Source organism: Arvicanthis niloticus, chromosome 3 (genome assembly GCF_011762505.2).
Source record: "Arvicanthis niloticus isolate mArvNil1 chromosome 3, mArvNil1.pat.X, whole genome shotgun sequence".
NCBI classification, from domain to species: Eukaryota; Metazoa; Chordata; class Mammalia; order Rodentia; family Muridae; genus Arvicanthis; species Arvicanthis niloticus.
In genome coordinates, this window is record NC_047660.1 from 23363909 (window position 1) to 23380520 (window position 16612).

Genomic DNA, 16612 nt, shown 5'->3' on the forward strand with positions numbered 1-16612 from the left:
ATTGAAGCTTAATTGTTAGACTAGCTAGTCTTCAGCCCCATCAGAGCCATGTGAAGGAATAAATATTACCAGAGTGTGCAGGAAGTTCAGGCAAACAGCTTCCAAAACTATAGAAATGATAATAGAGAAAGCTGGCTGCCTGGCTAGTTCCCCAGAATTTCTCTGTAATGTTGGAGCATCCATCTTCTGCCTTCTGTGGACTTTTTGTGAATTGGGAATATAAAGGACTGCAAAGCTCAGCAGTCGACTTCCCTGTTCTCGTTTGTCCAGTTTGGACAGTATTCTATCAGCAGTTGAAGTGTGGGTAGTTTGTATCTATCGTATTTCTGAATTACCTGTCTCTAGCTATTTACTATCTGTTCAACTTTGAAAACATCTTACTGTAGAATAGTATCTAACATGACCATGAGTCATGATTGATTGTCTAACTACTAACTTGAATTTCTTACTTAATCCTTAGTGGTTTGTAATAGATTTTAAAAGGACTAGAACTTAACATTGCAGTTTTAAGAATTAGATAGGTACAATATCTTAAACAAGAGTTGGAGCATATACTTAGTATGTTGTAACAAAATATAATCTTAATTTTGCATCAGTATGCAAAGGTCTATACCAAATGTAAAAATATTTGGCTTGTTTTGATGTTCTTTGGTCTAAGTAAATTCAATAATCCACCCTTTTATCCTGTTATTCCTATATTCACCTTTTTTCTTTTCACCCCTTCTTCACCCCTTCCCCTTAACATAAAGAAGGATAGAGGAAAGAACAGAGAGAAATCCCTGAGTCTTAACCTCCCTTATCTTGTTTCCCCCCTGCCCAAGACCATAACTAACACTGCTTTAAATGACAACAAACATCTATCATCCATTGAATGAATGACAACCACCCACCTTGTCTTTTGGGAATGGGATGTGGCTCTCTTAAAAGAACTTCCTGCTGATTTGGAGTGTCGTTTTCCTTTTTGTGGCCCCTCCAAAAAATTGAGATATTGGTCAGTCTTTTTTTGTTGTTGTTTTTGTTTTTTTGGTTTTTTTTTTTTTGTTTTGTTTTTCAAGACAGGGTTTCTCTGTGTAGTTCTGGCTGTCCTGGAACTCACCCTGTAGACCAGGCTGGCCTCGAACTCAGAAATCCGCCTGCCTCTGCCTCCCAGGTGCTGGGATTAAAGGCGTGCGCCACCACTGCCTGGTGGTATTGGTCAGTCTTAAAGCTAGCTATAAATTTGCTGTCCAGTCTCTGCTGAGAAAGTTCAGGGCTTAAGTGACATCCTGACTAGAACATTCTTAGTGATATCAGACCAATTGGGTCAGCAGCTTTCTTTGAAACTGTCCTGGATGCAGAATTTTGAGTGAATAGCATTGAGGCAGTCGGTGCTAGGATCAGGCAGGATTCTGGAGTAAATATCCCTCAGTGTTTCAGCATCCCTGAAGGTGAATCTTGTCAGGGCTATATTGACTTCATTGGTCTAAACATAAATATACACAAGTAAATACACATTTTGCAATAACATTTGCATGGACTGTGCAGTATGCACTATTCAGTTAAAGATGACTCCCAGTTCTCAGTTTGAGATGGCAAGGCATTTGTGTTCTATAAGTTAGTTTGGATTGTATAACCAACCTGAATAAAATTTTTATCTATGCAATTTAAAAGGATGGGACAATTAAGTCTTGAGGATTCTGTAGCCAGCAAGATTTATTGACTATGCACAGCTGAAGTTCTAGCTGGAAACGTTTGCGTCTCTCAACCAGTCTCAGAGCTGTTCCCATGTAAAGGATCAGCATGTACTTTACCTGTTTTGTTCTTCTTGATTTCTTTTTTGTCTGCAGTCAGGATCTTCAGGGGGTCTTCTGACAAATCTTATTTTTATCAATTTGATGGAATCAACAGTGTTTTCTCTCCTGTTGAAACAAAGGCAAAATCTTCTCTCCAGTGCACCACACTTTCTGCTTTCCATTCTGAGGTTATCGCATATTTATGCTGATCGCATTCAGTCTTTCCAAAACTCCAGTGCTTTTCAGCCACTGTGCTGTCTGTCTCATTGATGCTTAAAACCTTTAAGGTCAGGAAAGCATTATTTCATCTCTATTTGGGAGATTCCATGTCCCCCTTCTATTTTATGTTAGGTCTCTCCACAATTATGTGACCTGTCGGATTGTAAAATATATATCCATAACATTTTCTATGCCGTGTCTAAAACAATAGTTGTATTATAATGGAGACATGCCTGAGCATCATCTGCTGTAATCTGTAAAGGCCAAGACAGCCATGGTCTCTAATATACGTGCAGTCTTAAAATCGTCCCTTTCAGAGCTTAAGACAGCCCATTGGGATTCTAAATAGGCATCAATTGTAAGATATATTGACACAGTGTGTGTGTGTGTGTGTGTGTGTATTTTCTCCAAACTACAGAAAAATGAAACATTAGCTATTGTATGACATTGCTCTACAGTAGCATCATTAAGCAAAATCTGGATATTTAATTCAGCATATTGCATCTTTATGGGTTGCCATTTTAATTCCTCAAGCCTTTGTGAATTTTTCTCATTTGGAAGGACTTTTCTGTTGTTGCGGTAGGTTCCAGACCCTCTAATCTCTGTTCTGTGGCTTGTAATCTAGCACTCCATCTTTCAGTCCTCTCCTTAGCGAAGTCTGTTTTATTCTGATCTTTCTAAAAAAGGATATATAAAATTGTAATTGTTACTGAACATATTATTTATATGCTGATAAGTGAAGCAAAATGTGAGATCCAGATATATATTGTTTCCTTGTGTTTTCCATTTTAACAAAGGAAATATTTTTCTTTTAGTCTTATTTTTTTATTTGTATCAGATCTCTCCTCTTTTAATCTCTTAATTCTCACTTTAAGGACTTAATTTTTTTAGTTTTAAACTACTCTTTTTTTTTTTTATGATTGTCTATACCTGGTTTCTTTTTTTTCTTTCTTTTTTTTTTTTTTTCTTTAGTAACTAAGCATATTTTAGTACATATTGTACCTGTTCAGAAGGTTTTCTCAATTTGGGACTGGCTTCCATTGCCTGTAGCCATTCTCTGGTGTGTACGCCAAGCCTTAAAGGGCCAACCTCCCAGACAAGGAGGGACACTCTGAGCCATTTGTCAGCTTCTCAGTGGAATCTCCCAACCTCCCTGCGGTGACTGGCCCAGGAAACCTTGGTCCCCACCCTGTGAGTGTCTGGACTTGCAGAGAGTTTGTCGTGCAACTCTGGCATGAGTCTCCTAAAGCCAGCTGCTGACAGGTCATTCAAGTACTAGGCAGCCCACCAGCCTTGTTGCACAGCAGGGCCTCTAAAGGAGCTACACTAGGCCTCTCTGGTTTCCCACTCCCAGCTGGTTAGGAAACCTCTTTCTACCAAGGACTTCTCAGACTCTGAATCCCACATTCAGTGCGCCATTTGTAACCAAGGGCTTTTCATCCACCCACACCCAAGTTCCTTGAAATAACCTCTGAGACTTCATTATAAATAAATGTCTAGAAATAAAACTTTGGCTTGTCCCCACTAGTTTGTAACTTAATGAACCTGGTTATTCTATGTGCTGCCACGTAGTTGGTTATCTCCTCAATTCTATACACCTGTCTTCATCAGCGTTTAGGGTGACTCTTCTATGCCTGACTGTATTCCAGAATCCCCTTTCTATACTTTCTGGAACTTCACTCTCCCCCCGCCCCCCTCCATTTCCTGCCTAAGCTAATAGGCCAGCATCAACTTATTGACAGGTGATGCTTCCGTACATTGCACAAGATATTCTCTTGTGTGTGTACATTTGTGTATGTGTATGTGCATACATATGCTTGTGCATAATGTGTAGAGGTCAGAAAACAGCTTGTACAGTAGTTGATTCTCTCTTTCCAAAGAGTGGGTCACAGGAGTTGAACTAGTCCAAGCCAAGATTTACTATGGAACTACCTTACTGGCCTGTCTATTAATTCTTTATACACTAAAATACCTTGAGCTGATTAAAATTTTTATATGAGAATTTAAATTGCCTCACACTTTATTTTATTTTATGTTTGGTCTTTTAAAGACAGGGTTTCTATGTGCAGCCCTGGCTGTCCTGGAATTTCCTTTGTAGACCAGGCTGGCCTCACAGAGATTTGTCTGCCTCTGCCTTCCTAGTGCTGGGATAAAGATATTCATTACCATCGCCTGGTTTTCACTTTTTAGTTTTAGTTCATGTGTGTATGTATGTACATGTGAGTTTAGAGACAGAGGTCAGCCTCAGTTGATAGCCTTAGAAGTGTGGTCTATTTCCTGAATAATAGGCTTTCTTTTGACCTAGAGCTTACCAGTTAAACTGGACTGTCTGTCCAGTCAGCTCTAGAGTTGTTGCTGTCTCCATCTGCTTAGGACTGAATGGCAGGCATGGACCACCATGCCCAGGATTGTATGTGGTCTGTGGGCTTCAGTGCAGATATGTGTGCTTGCAGGCAACACATGACACAGCCAGTTCTCAGGCTTACCTTCTGTTTCTGGTTGGTAAGAAGGGAATAAACACTCGAACAGTAATGACTTTTCATGAGACCAATTGTCTTCGAAGTTTCTAGGAACTCACTTTTAAAGAGAATCATCAAGGATCGTAAACTGAGATATTTCTGTTTCATGTGTCTACTTTTAATAAATACTATTTGCACAATAAAAAGAGCTTCACAAACACACGATAGCAAGTAGCCTTTAGAGTGTGTGCTCTCATCAAGTTTGTCTAACTGCTGACTTGGGGGCCTTTCACTTAGTCTTCAATGCAATCTATAAAAGTTGTATTTTCATTTTTACCAACCAAGAGACTGAGATTGAAATAGTTTGGTTTTCCGAACTGTTTTATAGCCATTGTTTATGATGGAGTCCTAAACAAAATCCATATATTTCCTGAACTGTTTTTCTCATTAAAATTTAAAAATTAAGATTATGAAATGAAGAGTAGTATTTTTAATTTTGAGAATGATTATGTTGTGTATAAATGATGTGGAGTGTGAGTTGGGAGTATGATGTGAAATAAAGGACATCTTTCAGGTCTCCTTCCACCATGGGCTTGGGACCTAATTCAGATCAACTAAGTTTGTTTAGCATTCATGTTTACCCAGCAAACCTAACTCAGATGATTATTTTAAAATAGGAAAAATCATAGAGAAATGGATATTAAATACAATAATTAGACTATAGCCTTCTATTAGATAACTTTCGTTATTCTCATTACATCTATTTCAACGCATGCCATTTATTGGTTTACACAGATACTTATACAAGGACTTAAACATCTAAACAGAGCTATTCATGAAGACATTGTGGCTGTGGAGCTACTGCCCAAGAGTCAGTGGGTGGCACCGTCTTCTGTGGTTTTACACGATGAAGGTCAAAATGAAGATGATATGGAGAAAGATGAGGAGAGAGAACTCCTGGTATGAGAGAAAGCAAGTCTTGTTGTACTGTTCAACATGCCATCTTTTTTCATATTTATTGAGTAAAACCATAGTTCTGAATTTTTTAAAAGTTTTATTCATTTTTATATGTATGGGTATTTTGCCTGCATGTGTGTCTGTGCAACATGAATGTGCATTGTCTGCAGAAGCCAGAAAAGGATGTCAGATCACCTAGAATTAGAATTACTGACAGTTGTGAGCAGTCAATACTCATAACTACTGAGCCATCTCTCCCAAGTTCTGTACTTTTAATTTTATTACAAGTTATGTACATTGTTGATTTCTATTTTAACTACACAAACTTGTGTTCTTTTAATGACATTATACCTAAATGAGTTTAAGTATTTCACATTGTGAATCAAATGGAAATCTGTTACATTCTGTATATGATCTGAATTAATGCAGTTTAAGGAAATAGAAATGTAGAATTTTCTGAACATTTTTTGCAATGTTAAAATAATTTTAGAAACTGTATTTCTGGATCTTTGTATTTAGACATGCTTAATTACCCTGTTTCTACTAATATGTTTATTAGGAAGAGTGAGTTGTTTCTTACACGTTATTATATCTTCCAGACATGACCTGTTTACCCATTTTCTCAGGATGACACAGGTCTAGCATATGTTGCTCTTGTTTTCATTAGTTACAGTTAATTTCCTGAAATCTGACTATAGCATTATTCTTGCAGAATATAATAATCCTTTGGAATTGTTAGAGGTCTAATATTATAGGGTCTATTTTTAGTGGTTAACTTTTTTTTTTGACTTTTAACTTGTGATAAGATAGAACTGTTAAAGATATATTTACTTTGTAAAGTATTCCATACAACATAACATGGTCTTCATAATAACTACATAGTTAACTAATTATTAACTAACTAATCCCTAGACACTGTGTTTTGTCAGGAAATCCTCACATTAACTTTGAAAACACTGAGTTCTGGCACATTTATTCACCTGTGCACATCTTGACATCATTTATGGAGTGCTTTATTGTCGTGGAACAGTTAGCATTGTTCAGGTGGTATGCTTGTGTCTAGAACTTTGAAGCATAAAGGTTCTGAATTTCATGGCATTGTTTGCTACCTGAATGTATTAGTGTCCATATGCATATTCTAATTGGAAGAAAAATGACTTCATTTTACTTAGAAGAAATATAACTGAAGATTTTTGTTTTTACATTTCAGCTTAAGACTGCTGTAAGTGAAAAAATGTTAAGGCCTACAGGTAGAGTCGTGGGGATAATAAAAAGGAATTGGAGACCATACTGTGGCATGCTCTCCAAGTCTGAGATTAAGGAGGTAAGTAACGCCCTTGGTATCATTACTGAAAACTGATAATCACTGACTACAATTCAAAGCTCTCCCTTTGTCCCCTTTGGTTTTCGTAAGTTAGAGATATAACTCAATGGTAGTGTACTTGTATAGCATGTGCTAGGACCTATGATTGATCCAGGACCATAATTCTTGTTTTTAATTTTCTCTAGTCCAGAAGACATCTCTTTACACCTGCTGATAAGAGAATTCCACGAATTCGGATAGAAACCAGACAGGCTTCTGCATTAGAAGGACGGAGAATTATTGTCGCTATTGATGGTTGGCCCAGAAGTTCTAGATATCCAAATGTAAACTTAGAATATTAATTTTATCTTTGTGTATTTAATTAAAATTTGTAGATAATGTTGTTGATTTTTGGTAAAAATATGGTACTTACATGTATACAAATATTTCATGATTACCTCTTTGTAGCATAGATGAAATTTTTCTAATTCCAGTATAAGTCATCTGGCTACTTTTACTCAAATTGCCATAAAACCTTTACTGATAAACTTTATGGAAGAAGAATGTGAGTCAAATAAATTTTAATCAAATTTTGAAGCTATTGCTTTTAAAGTGTAGGTTACCTTGAAGGTTAACAGGAACTAAACGAGCATTGTGGCCTAAGAATCAGACCCGCAAAGGCAGTTAAAAGTCTTGTTATTTTTCACTAGAAATTGTTTGATTTACTAAAGGGTTTTTGCCAGCTTGATTGTTTTTATGTGTATGGGCATTTTGTCTGGGTACCACAGTATATGCCTGGTGCCCATGGAGGCCAGCAGGGGCTGTCAGTCCTGGAGCTGCAGTAACATCATTGTGAGCCTTCATGTGGGTGCTGGGGAACAAATCTGGGTCCTCTGCAAGAGCAAGTGTTCCTAACCCGAGAAGGGCTGTCTTCATCTGTTACAGAAACCGGTAGGAAGGCGGAGCTGATAGACAGAGAGGGGTGGAAGAGTCAGCACAATGGAGGTGACTTAGTTGACAAGTGTACCTTTCTGATAATACTTTCTGATTTCAGGGACACTTTGTGAAAAATTTAGGTGATGTTGGAGAGAAAGAGACAGAAACTGAAGTTTTGCTGCTTGAGCACGACGTTCCTCATCAGCCTTTTTCCCAGGCTGTTCTTAGCTTCCTGCCAAAGATGCCCTGGAGCATTACTGAGCAGGTGAGCTGAAAACAGGTCATAGTGACTTTAAACATGATGTTGTTCTTTGCCGTTCATATTGGTGATTGAACCTAGGGCCTTCTGCAAGTTAGTCAAGCACTCTGCCGCTGGAGTAAATTCTTAACCCGATTTTACATTTTGGTTTTTCTTTACAGTTGGGTTTTACTAAGTTACACAGTCTGCCTTGGATTTTTATCCTGTCTTAGACTCCTGAGTCCCTAGGAACCAGACCACGATGTAGTTTAATTTCTGTATGTTTTTAAATAATGTAGAAACCATGGCTTTTTTTTCACATTTAGTTACAGCATTGTTAGGTGTTTACTGTTCTAAACGTAGTGGAACCTTGGAGAATGGAGCCTAAACATGTGGCAGACTAAAGTCTTAGGCAATAGCCAACTTTATTCAGAGCATCAAACAGTTTATCCTCGGAGGTTAAATATGGGTAAATGAGTAAGGTGTACAATTACATGGACAAGCCGCATGTGTCAAAAACATGTTTTTCCAAAGAGGCATCTAAGCAAATATCAGTACCAGCCGTGATGAGTAACCCAGACTCACTCCTATCTCCTACAGTGGGAGGAGCACGGAAGCATAGTCCAAGACAGTTTCATGTTCCTGAAGAAGTGAGATCACAGGACTCTTGTTTTCCTGGAGTTTTCTCATCAGCACTCAGAATTCTCACATAACTCCCTTTTTAGGTGTTACACAAATCATTTGCTTTTTTCCGTGGAAAATGATGTTTCCAGGCTGTAGAATTAGAAGCATAGAACAAGTTTCTCTATAACAGGGAAAGCTAACTTATTTTTAGGGAAATATTTGTTTCCCAAGAGAGTGGTGTTGCTATTGTATTCCTCCAGGTTTTCTGTTGTTGTTTTCCCTTTTTAACATGGTATTTTCTAGGACATGAAAAACCGAGAAGATCTGAGACATCTGTGTGTTTGCAGTGTGGACCCTCCAGGATGTACTGACATAGATGATGCCCTGCATTGTAGAGAACTCAGTAATGGAAACGTGGAGGTACTGATACCATCGCTACACTCTTAGCTAATGTGATTTCAGTTTTAGGGTTCACTGTTTTTTGATCCAGGACAAACTATAAAAGTATAGCTGTAAAAACCAAGAGCTGTGTGTCAGAGTTGAATTAGTAGCTGAGTCCATTTTCAGTTTAGCTACATTTCTTCTGATCTAAATCCCATTGTGTAAGTCTCCTATTAATGAGGCAGAGTGACAGCTTTTCTCTTTTTAAGGTTGGCGTTCATATTGCGGATGTTAGTCATTTTATCAGGCCAGGAAATGCATTGGATCAAGAATCAGCAAGAAGAGGAACAACTGTTTATCTTTGTGAAAAGGTAAATGTATTAACTTTCTTTCTTTTTTAATTTTTTATTGGATATTATATTTACATTTCAGATTTTATTCCCTTACCCCATTCCCCACCACCACCCAGGAACCTCCTATCCCATCCCTCCTCCTCCTGCTTCTATGAGGATGTGCCCACACCTTCTCCCCCAGTTGGTGTCCAGCCTTCATGGGTCCAAGGATCTCCTCTCTCACCTATGCCCGACAAGGCCATCCTCCCCTACATATACAACTGGGATCTTGGGCCCCTCCCTATGTGCTCCCAGGCTGGTGGTTTAGACCCTGGGGGGACTCTGGTTGGTTGATCTTGTTGCTCTCCTTACGGGGCCATTTGAGCATTTCTTCTCGGCCATTCGAGTTTTCTCAGTTGAGAATTCTTTTTTTAGCTCTGTACCCCATTTTTAAATAGGGTTATTTGGTTATCTGGAGTCTAATTCCTTGAGTTCTTTGTATATATTAGATATTAGCCCTCTATCGGATGTAGGATTGGTAACGATCTTTTCCCAATCTGTTGGTTGCCGTTTGTATTAACTTTTAAATCTCATACTGATCATAGCACTTTGCATTTTGTTTTGTTGTTGGTTTTTTTTGTTTTGTTTTGTTTTTTTGTTTTGTTTTGTTTTGTTTTGTTTTTCCCAAGACAGGGTTTCTCTGTGTAGCCCTGGATGGCCTGGAACTCACTCTGTAGACCAGGTTGGCCTCAAACTCAGAAATCCGCCTGCCTCTGCCTCCCAAGTGCTGGGATCAAACATATGCGCCACCACCGCCCGGCTGCATTTTGTTTTGTTTTGATGTCCATGGTCAGGGTGATGGTCATGTATAGGTCAGGGTGGCCTCAAGCTGTTAATTTTCCTGCCTCAGCGTCCTAAAGGCTGAGCCAGGAACTTTTGGTTTTATGAGCAACCACAGTCTAAAGTAAATACATGATATATTTATCTAAAAGAAATGCATGGGTGAAGGTGTCCTAAATTACAGAGAATATTGCATTTTATGGCCTTAGGCAGTGGCTCAGTTGGCAGAATACCTGGTACCCAAGCATGGGAACCTGAGTTCAGTTCCCGACAGGCAAACAGAAACTGTACCACATCTGCAGTCCTAGCACTGGTGGGTGGAAACAGAATCCCTGGATATCATTTTCCAGCATAAACAAATCAGTGAAGTCCAGGTTCATTGAGACTCTATCTCAAAAACCTATAGTGGAATGTGATCAAGGAATGCGTGTTAATCTCAGGCCTCTACATATATGAACATGTACATATGCTACACTCCAACACAAAACAAAAATTGTAATTTGCTACCTAGTGATCCAAACAACATTTAAATGTAGTTGACATAAATTATTTTCTTGCAGTATGATTTGGGGGCAGGGAGTGGCACTGAGGAGATGGCTCAGAAGTTAAAAGTTGAAAGCACTGGCTGCTTTTCCAGATGAGTTGGGATCAATTCCTACCACCTACATGACGGCTAATAACAGTCTGTACCTTTATTTCCAGGGGTTCCAGTATTTTTTATTGACCTCCTTAGTACCAAGCATGCACATGTTTTGTGTGTGTGTGTGTGTGTGTGTGTGTGTGTGTATGCAAGCAAAATGTGTATACACATAAAATTAAAAATTCTTTAAAGTACTGTTTTTTTATAAATTTATATAGACCAGATGATGAGATGGGAAGAGGGGGAAGGGTAATATTTTATAAATTCATGTTCAAAGTATACTATAAAACTCAAAAGTTTGCTTTTTTCTTTTACTTTCAAGTATATTTAAAACACTGTAGTTTAGGTTTAGCAGTGGGGAAATCTTGGTTGGTAAGGGTTTGTAACTTAATAGGTACCAACTTATACAGACCAGAAATTGCAGATTTTGACAGGACAGGTTAGGGGGACTGAAACTTCAGTCCACTGGCACAGATGCCACCCTTACTGCCTTCTGTAACAATTTTGTGTCTTTTCCTACAGACTTTACTATTTTCTCAATTCTCTAGTCAATGACCAGGACAGTCAGTGAACTGCCCCTTTCTGCTCTCCTGATGCTCTTTGCAAGTGGAAACAGACTATGACTATGCCTAAGTAACCTGAGGTTTATTGTCCTCTCTTCCAGAGGATTGACATGGTTCCAGAGTTGCTTAGCTCCAACCTCTGTTCCTTGAGATCCAACGTTGACAGGTATTTCTGCATTGTTTTTGATAAGAGTGACTTGTTGACTATATTAATTGATTCCCATAAACCAATACCATCTCTTTTTCCCTGAAGGTTGGCATTTTCCTGTATTTGGGAAATGAATCATAATGCTGAAATATTAAAAACGAGATTTACCAAAAGTGTCATTAATTCAAAGGTTAGTGTTATGATTCATTTCTAACATTTCAAATTTTTTGTGCTCTTAACATTTCTCAGATACTTTTGAAAAAGTTAAATTCTATACAATTAAAATTTTCAGTGTTAATAGTAGTCCCTAGTTTGTTTCAGAATTTAAAATTTGTTTAATTATTGATGTTATCCAGAAGTTACTTTATGTAGTAATTGTCCTGTATTCTGGAACTTAGAATCCACACACCTCAACTAAAGAGCTTTAGGACGTAACTCATTAATCATAGTAATTGAGATTATTTGTAGTTAAAAATAATACTGCTTGAAAAATTAGCATGTGCATCATGGATAACATAAATCATACTTAGATTCCAATAGAACTAACCTGAAATTATATTCAACAGAATAGAGCAAGACTTTTCTTATTTTCGTACTTACCCTTCTCCATATTCTCTTAGTCATCCTCATCTTGTGCTAAGTAATTCTCCAGTGTATGCCAGATGTTTTTCTTGTAATGACATTTTCAGACAATCAGTTTTCTAGTTCCAAGTTAGTATCACTCTGTTCTGATGACTAGTAGAAATTTCTATTAACCAGCAAATAATGATGTGGGAATGATTTTGACCTTAGAGATTCATATTTTTAGAGTATTTCGAGGCAGTAATCTCCTGAACAATAGTTTTCTGTTGTTGTTTTATTGAGACAGGGTTTGGATGTGTGTAGCCAAAAGAGATCTGCCTGCCTCTTTCTCCCATGTGCTGGGATTAAACGCATGTGCCACCACCAACCTGGTAACATAGTTGTTTTAACAAAATTATATGAATTAAAATTAAAAATTAATGCAAATATAAACATTTTTCTGGAAAGAGAATTTTTAGCCCTTAGTAGATAAAAGTACTCTGAGAAACTTGACTTGCCTATATTAAGTTATTCCTTTATATGGTTTGTGGATTTTAATTATAAAGCTACATTTATCTTTTAATGTATTTCCACCTGGAGAGAAATAGGAGCAGAAGCAACTATTTCCATATTTGTATTATCTGTTAGTAGAGATTGCTTTGAACTTTAATTATTTTTTACCCCATTTTGGTTTCTGTTTTGTTGGTTAGTAGCCTGTAAAATACTTCTAGACTCTTCCTATTTGCCAGAGTAGGGAACTAATAATCTTTTGGAAAAGGATTTTAGAGAATAGCCTGAACCTGCCTTGTGTTTTATTCTAGTATTTCCTAAAAATATACTGGCTTAAATAAAGAAATATTAGAAAAACTGCCATTTTCCTTTATTTTAATGGAAATAGCTCATGTTATATAATAATTGCTTGAGTTAAGCAAACTAGAAATTATAGGTGTAAATTTAAGTATTGCTATAGATATCTCTTGTTACTTATTTTGGGCTTCCTGAAAGCATGGACATTTGTGTAGTGGGAATATGAGATAAAATAATATAGTTTAGAGGTATGGAGTATAAAGGCAGCTTGCTATGCAAGCCCAATACCCAAGGTAGGAGTTGCAGAACTAACATAAAAGTGGACATTGTGGCGTTCATATCTAATCACAGTGTACTCCTGTAAGGACTTAGTAGAAAGGGGGCAGAGACAGAACCACCATTGGACCAGCTCTCCTGGATTATCAAGCAGTGAACAAGAGAGACTCTGTCTTGAACCAGGAAGGGGAAGAAACTCTGACCACTGTATGTTCATGTGTGGCCCAGTACTAACATATGAATTAGTGTGTGACCTTGTGAACATATGAAGCAAACATAAAGTATGGGTCAAATAGGAAAAGGTTTTTATCAGCCATGAAAATTATATTAACCTAAGGTTTCTGTCTTAGGCTTCTCTTACATATGCTGAAGCACAGATGAGAATTGATTCAACGGCTATGAATGATGACATTACCACTAGTCTCCGTGGACTAAATAAACTTGCTAAAATTCTAAAAAGGGGAAGGATTGAAAAAGGGTATGTTCTAAAAATATCTATTAATACATGCTTTAATCAGTTATGATGTTGCGATAACATTTGGTCTCTTTAGTGTATTTTGTTAGAGCAGTGGTTAGTTAGCTGGTAGACTATACGTAATAGATTTTTATCATGGCCTTACCATAACAGGCATAGAGGAGTGGCAGATCAAACTTGTTGGAAAGAAGGCAGTTAAAAGGAGCTGCAGCCTTGAAAGACTGCTGTAAGAGGAAACCACACACAAGAGCCTTTCAGAGTTGCTCCCTAGGTTTTGCCACCAGCAGTTAAGAAAAATGGTTTTGCTGGTGATGCAGACGCTGCCTCTGGATTATTCATACAGTGCCTAAGATGGATTCCTGAGCATTAGCCAGTGAGCGCCATAGCCACAGGTAATGCTGAGCAGCCATGTGTGGCCAGTGACTACCATATTTGAAGAATTAAATAGGAGATTTAAAAGTCTTACAGATTAGGTTATTGCATGAGAACAGAGCTATCAAACTGGAGTAAAGCTGCTGCTCAGCTGACGCATAAGGTTAACACTGTGCTCTTAACGCCTCTGATGCTCCAACCTTAGGAAAAGTATTTCCAGCCCAGTGACACAATTCTTTAATCTGTGCATTCAAGAGGCAGAGGCAAGTGGATGTCTGATTTCTGTTCTTGTCCAGCCTGCTCTAAATTGCTAGTCTGAGCCTAACCAAAGCTAAAAGCCGGCCCCTGTTTCAAAAACCTTAAAGAACAAACCCAACAACTAACAACCAGGCTTTCAGGTTGATTTGAAACTTGATGAAATAGCACCACATCTGAAGACACCTTAGTGTGTGACCTTGTGAACTTTGCAAAGGAGAACTAGTCATTAAGAACCACACATAACCTTAGTATAGTATATTCTCAGACAGCAGTCTCATCAGAATAGCCATCAGTCCTTACGATGTTTCAGTGGTAGTCATTTCAGACGTCTTCATGTGGTTGCCTGTGCATCTTCTCTGACTAGCCTGTGTAAGCTGCTCTGGTCCTCTCTGTCATTGCCCATCACAATACTTTGTTTGCCACAGAAAATGAAGTATTGGCAGTTTGCCTGTTTTTAGCTGCTTTAAAAAAATGGCTGCATATTTATGTAGTTTAATAAAAACATAAGTTAGGCTTTATATTAAAATTGAATATAAAACTTTGTAGATGGTCCTAAAGCCTTCCTAAGAAAAACTCTTAAATCCTTGTTCACTCATTTTCTGTTTTACAGGAATTCCCTGTAGAATCTGTTCTTTGTCCTCGCCTCCTTTGACTCCTTTCTCTCCTTTTTACCCAGGGCTTTGACTCTGTCTTCTCCAGAAATTCGATTCCACATGGACAGTGAAACTCATGACCCAATCGACCTGCAGACCAAGGAGCTGAGGTATGGAATGTTTTACAGATAGATATTAAATAGTACATTTAAATGTAATATCTCCAGTAGACACTAATCACCAGAGGATTCATTTATGCCTGAAAGAGTTGTTACGGTTAGAATATCTATGAAGTAAACATGATCTTATCTTTTTAGCTTTTCTCATATAAAGTTGAGATAGGATACTTGAAAGAGTTCAGATTTGTCTTGATTTACTTTAGGAATTCGAGTTAGTTATAGAACAAAAAGATTGCAGTGATTAATTTCTTAAGTATGTAATATAGTATACAGAGATATGAAGGGAACACAGCTTTGCATCTGAAGGGATTGTTTAAGTTGCTGCTGTTTTGAGAGGACCCAAGGGTTTTTTCCAGCTTGCACACCTGCACACACACACTAACACCTGCAACATGCACATAATTAAAAAAATAAGTCTTAAAATGTAAAGTTTTTGAAGCTAAATTCTTAACTTTGAATTTACTGCTACTGTTTATATAACTTAAAGAAGTTGAGGTCAGTCATTGGATTTTCTTATATGGAAAGCTTTCTAATACTTTAAAAAGTTAATGTAATTTAGAAATATTGTCAAGAAATGATTTATTTTAATAATTAAAATACGATTGAAAATTAATCCTATGTATTCAGTGATTCTAGAGAAAGGAAACCATAGATACAGCTTGCAGATCATTTATTAAACTAGCTTAGAACTTAGGATAAAAGTTGCATCAGATTGCTTTAAGAATTGAGAAATGACATCATGCTGAATCCCAAGTTTTGATGCTACTGCTAAAAATTATCTCTATGAGAAAATAATGTTCCACACCTGTCACCTAGGAATCAGTTGTGTGTTGTTTGTGTGTGTTGTATTTATACAGCATTTACAATACAATGCTTACCAGAGATAAGTACCCAAATTAGCTATTGGAAATATATTAGTGATTTATTGCTAAAACTGTGGGGAGTTGAGATAATATGTGTGAACTAGCTTTTTTAATTCTCCCGGGAAAGTTTATTTTCATAGTTCTTTTTTGTAAGAGAAGGTAAAGATGTTGGCTGTGTAGTTATGTTAGTAAAGTAGGAAAGCTTCCATTTTTTCCCTTGAGTACAGTTTGAAAGCTCCTAGCATACTCGCGTTGTTCAGGAGAGACAGAGTTAATAGATGGCTAGAATAGAAGTTGACACATTAAGGAAACTGTAGGTATTAAAAATAGATAGGAGTTACATGCACATGTTTTTATATAGGAAGTATTTTCATTATCACCAGAAACGTTAGCTTGTGAATAAATGTGATAACTATCTTAGCTTCTCTTTCCTTTCTTAATGATTTTCCTGACTGACAGAGAAACAAATTCCATGGTGGAAGAATTTATGTTACTTGCTAATATTTCTGTTGCAAAAAAAATTCATGAAGAGTTTTCTGAACATGCTCTGCTTCGAAAACATCCAGCTCCACCTCCCTCCAATTATGACGTTCTTGTTAAGGCAGCTAAGTCCAAGGTAGAGATTGAAAAGTAATATGTATTTGTATTGTAATCTGTACATTATACTGAAAAGATTAATATTCCTGTTTTTATAAAATTTCAATTGCTCTAAAGTAAACTTGTTCTTTTTTTATATTAAAAATGTGACTTGGGGTAAGGACATCTCTTGCTATATACACATTGACACCAGCTATATCTTAAAATCCTTTATGTCCC

General features: G+C 37.3%; 1 protein-coding gene across 3 annotated transcripts in view; it reads left to right on the plus strand.

The window, feature by feature from the left end:
• The window catches only part of Dis3 (DIS3 exosome endoribonuclease and 3''-5'' exoribonuclease), a 30302-nt gene that overhangs the window by 6110 nt on the left and 7580 nt on the right, over positions 1-16612 (plus strand). For all 3 annotated transcript variants that reach the window (XM_034498290.2, XM_034498288.2, XM_034498289.2), the window contains 11 exons: positions 5246-5410; positions 6618-6731; positions 6917-7054; positions 7765-7911; positions 8812-8928; positions 9159-9260; positions 11366-11430; positions 11518-11602; positions 13407-13534; positions 14838-14924; positions 16256-16412. In XM_034498290.2, the coding sequence (XP_034354181.1) occupies positions 5246-5410; positions 6618-6731; positions 6917-7054; positions 7765-7911; positions 8812-8928; positions 9159-9260; positions 11366-11430; positions 11518-11602; positions 13407-13534; positions 14838-14924; positions 16256-16412 (1305 nt within the window). The remainder of the gene's footprint in view (positions 1-5245; positions 5411-6617; positions 6732-6916; positions 7055-7764; positions 7912-8811; positions 8929-9158; positions 9261-11365; positions 11431-11517; positions 11603-13406; positions 13535-14837; positions 14925-16255; positions 16413-16612) is intronic.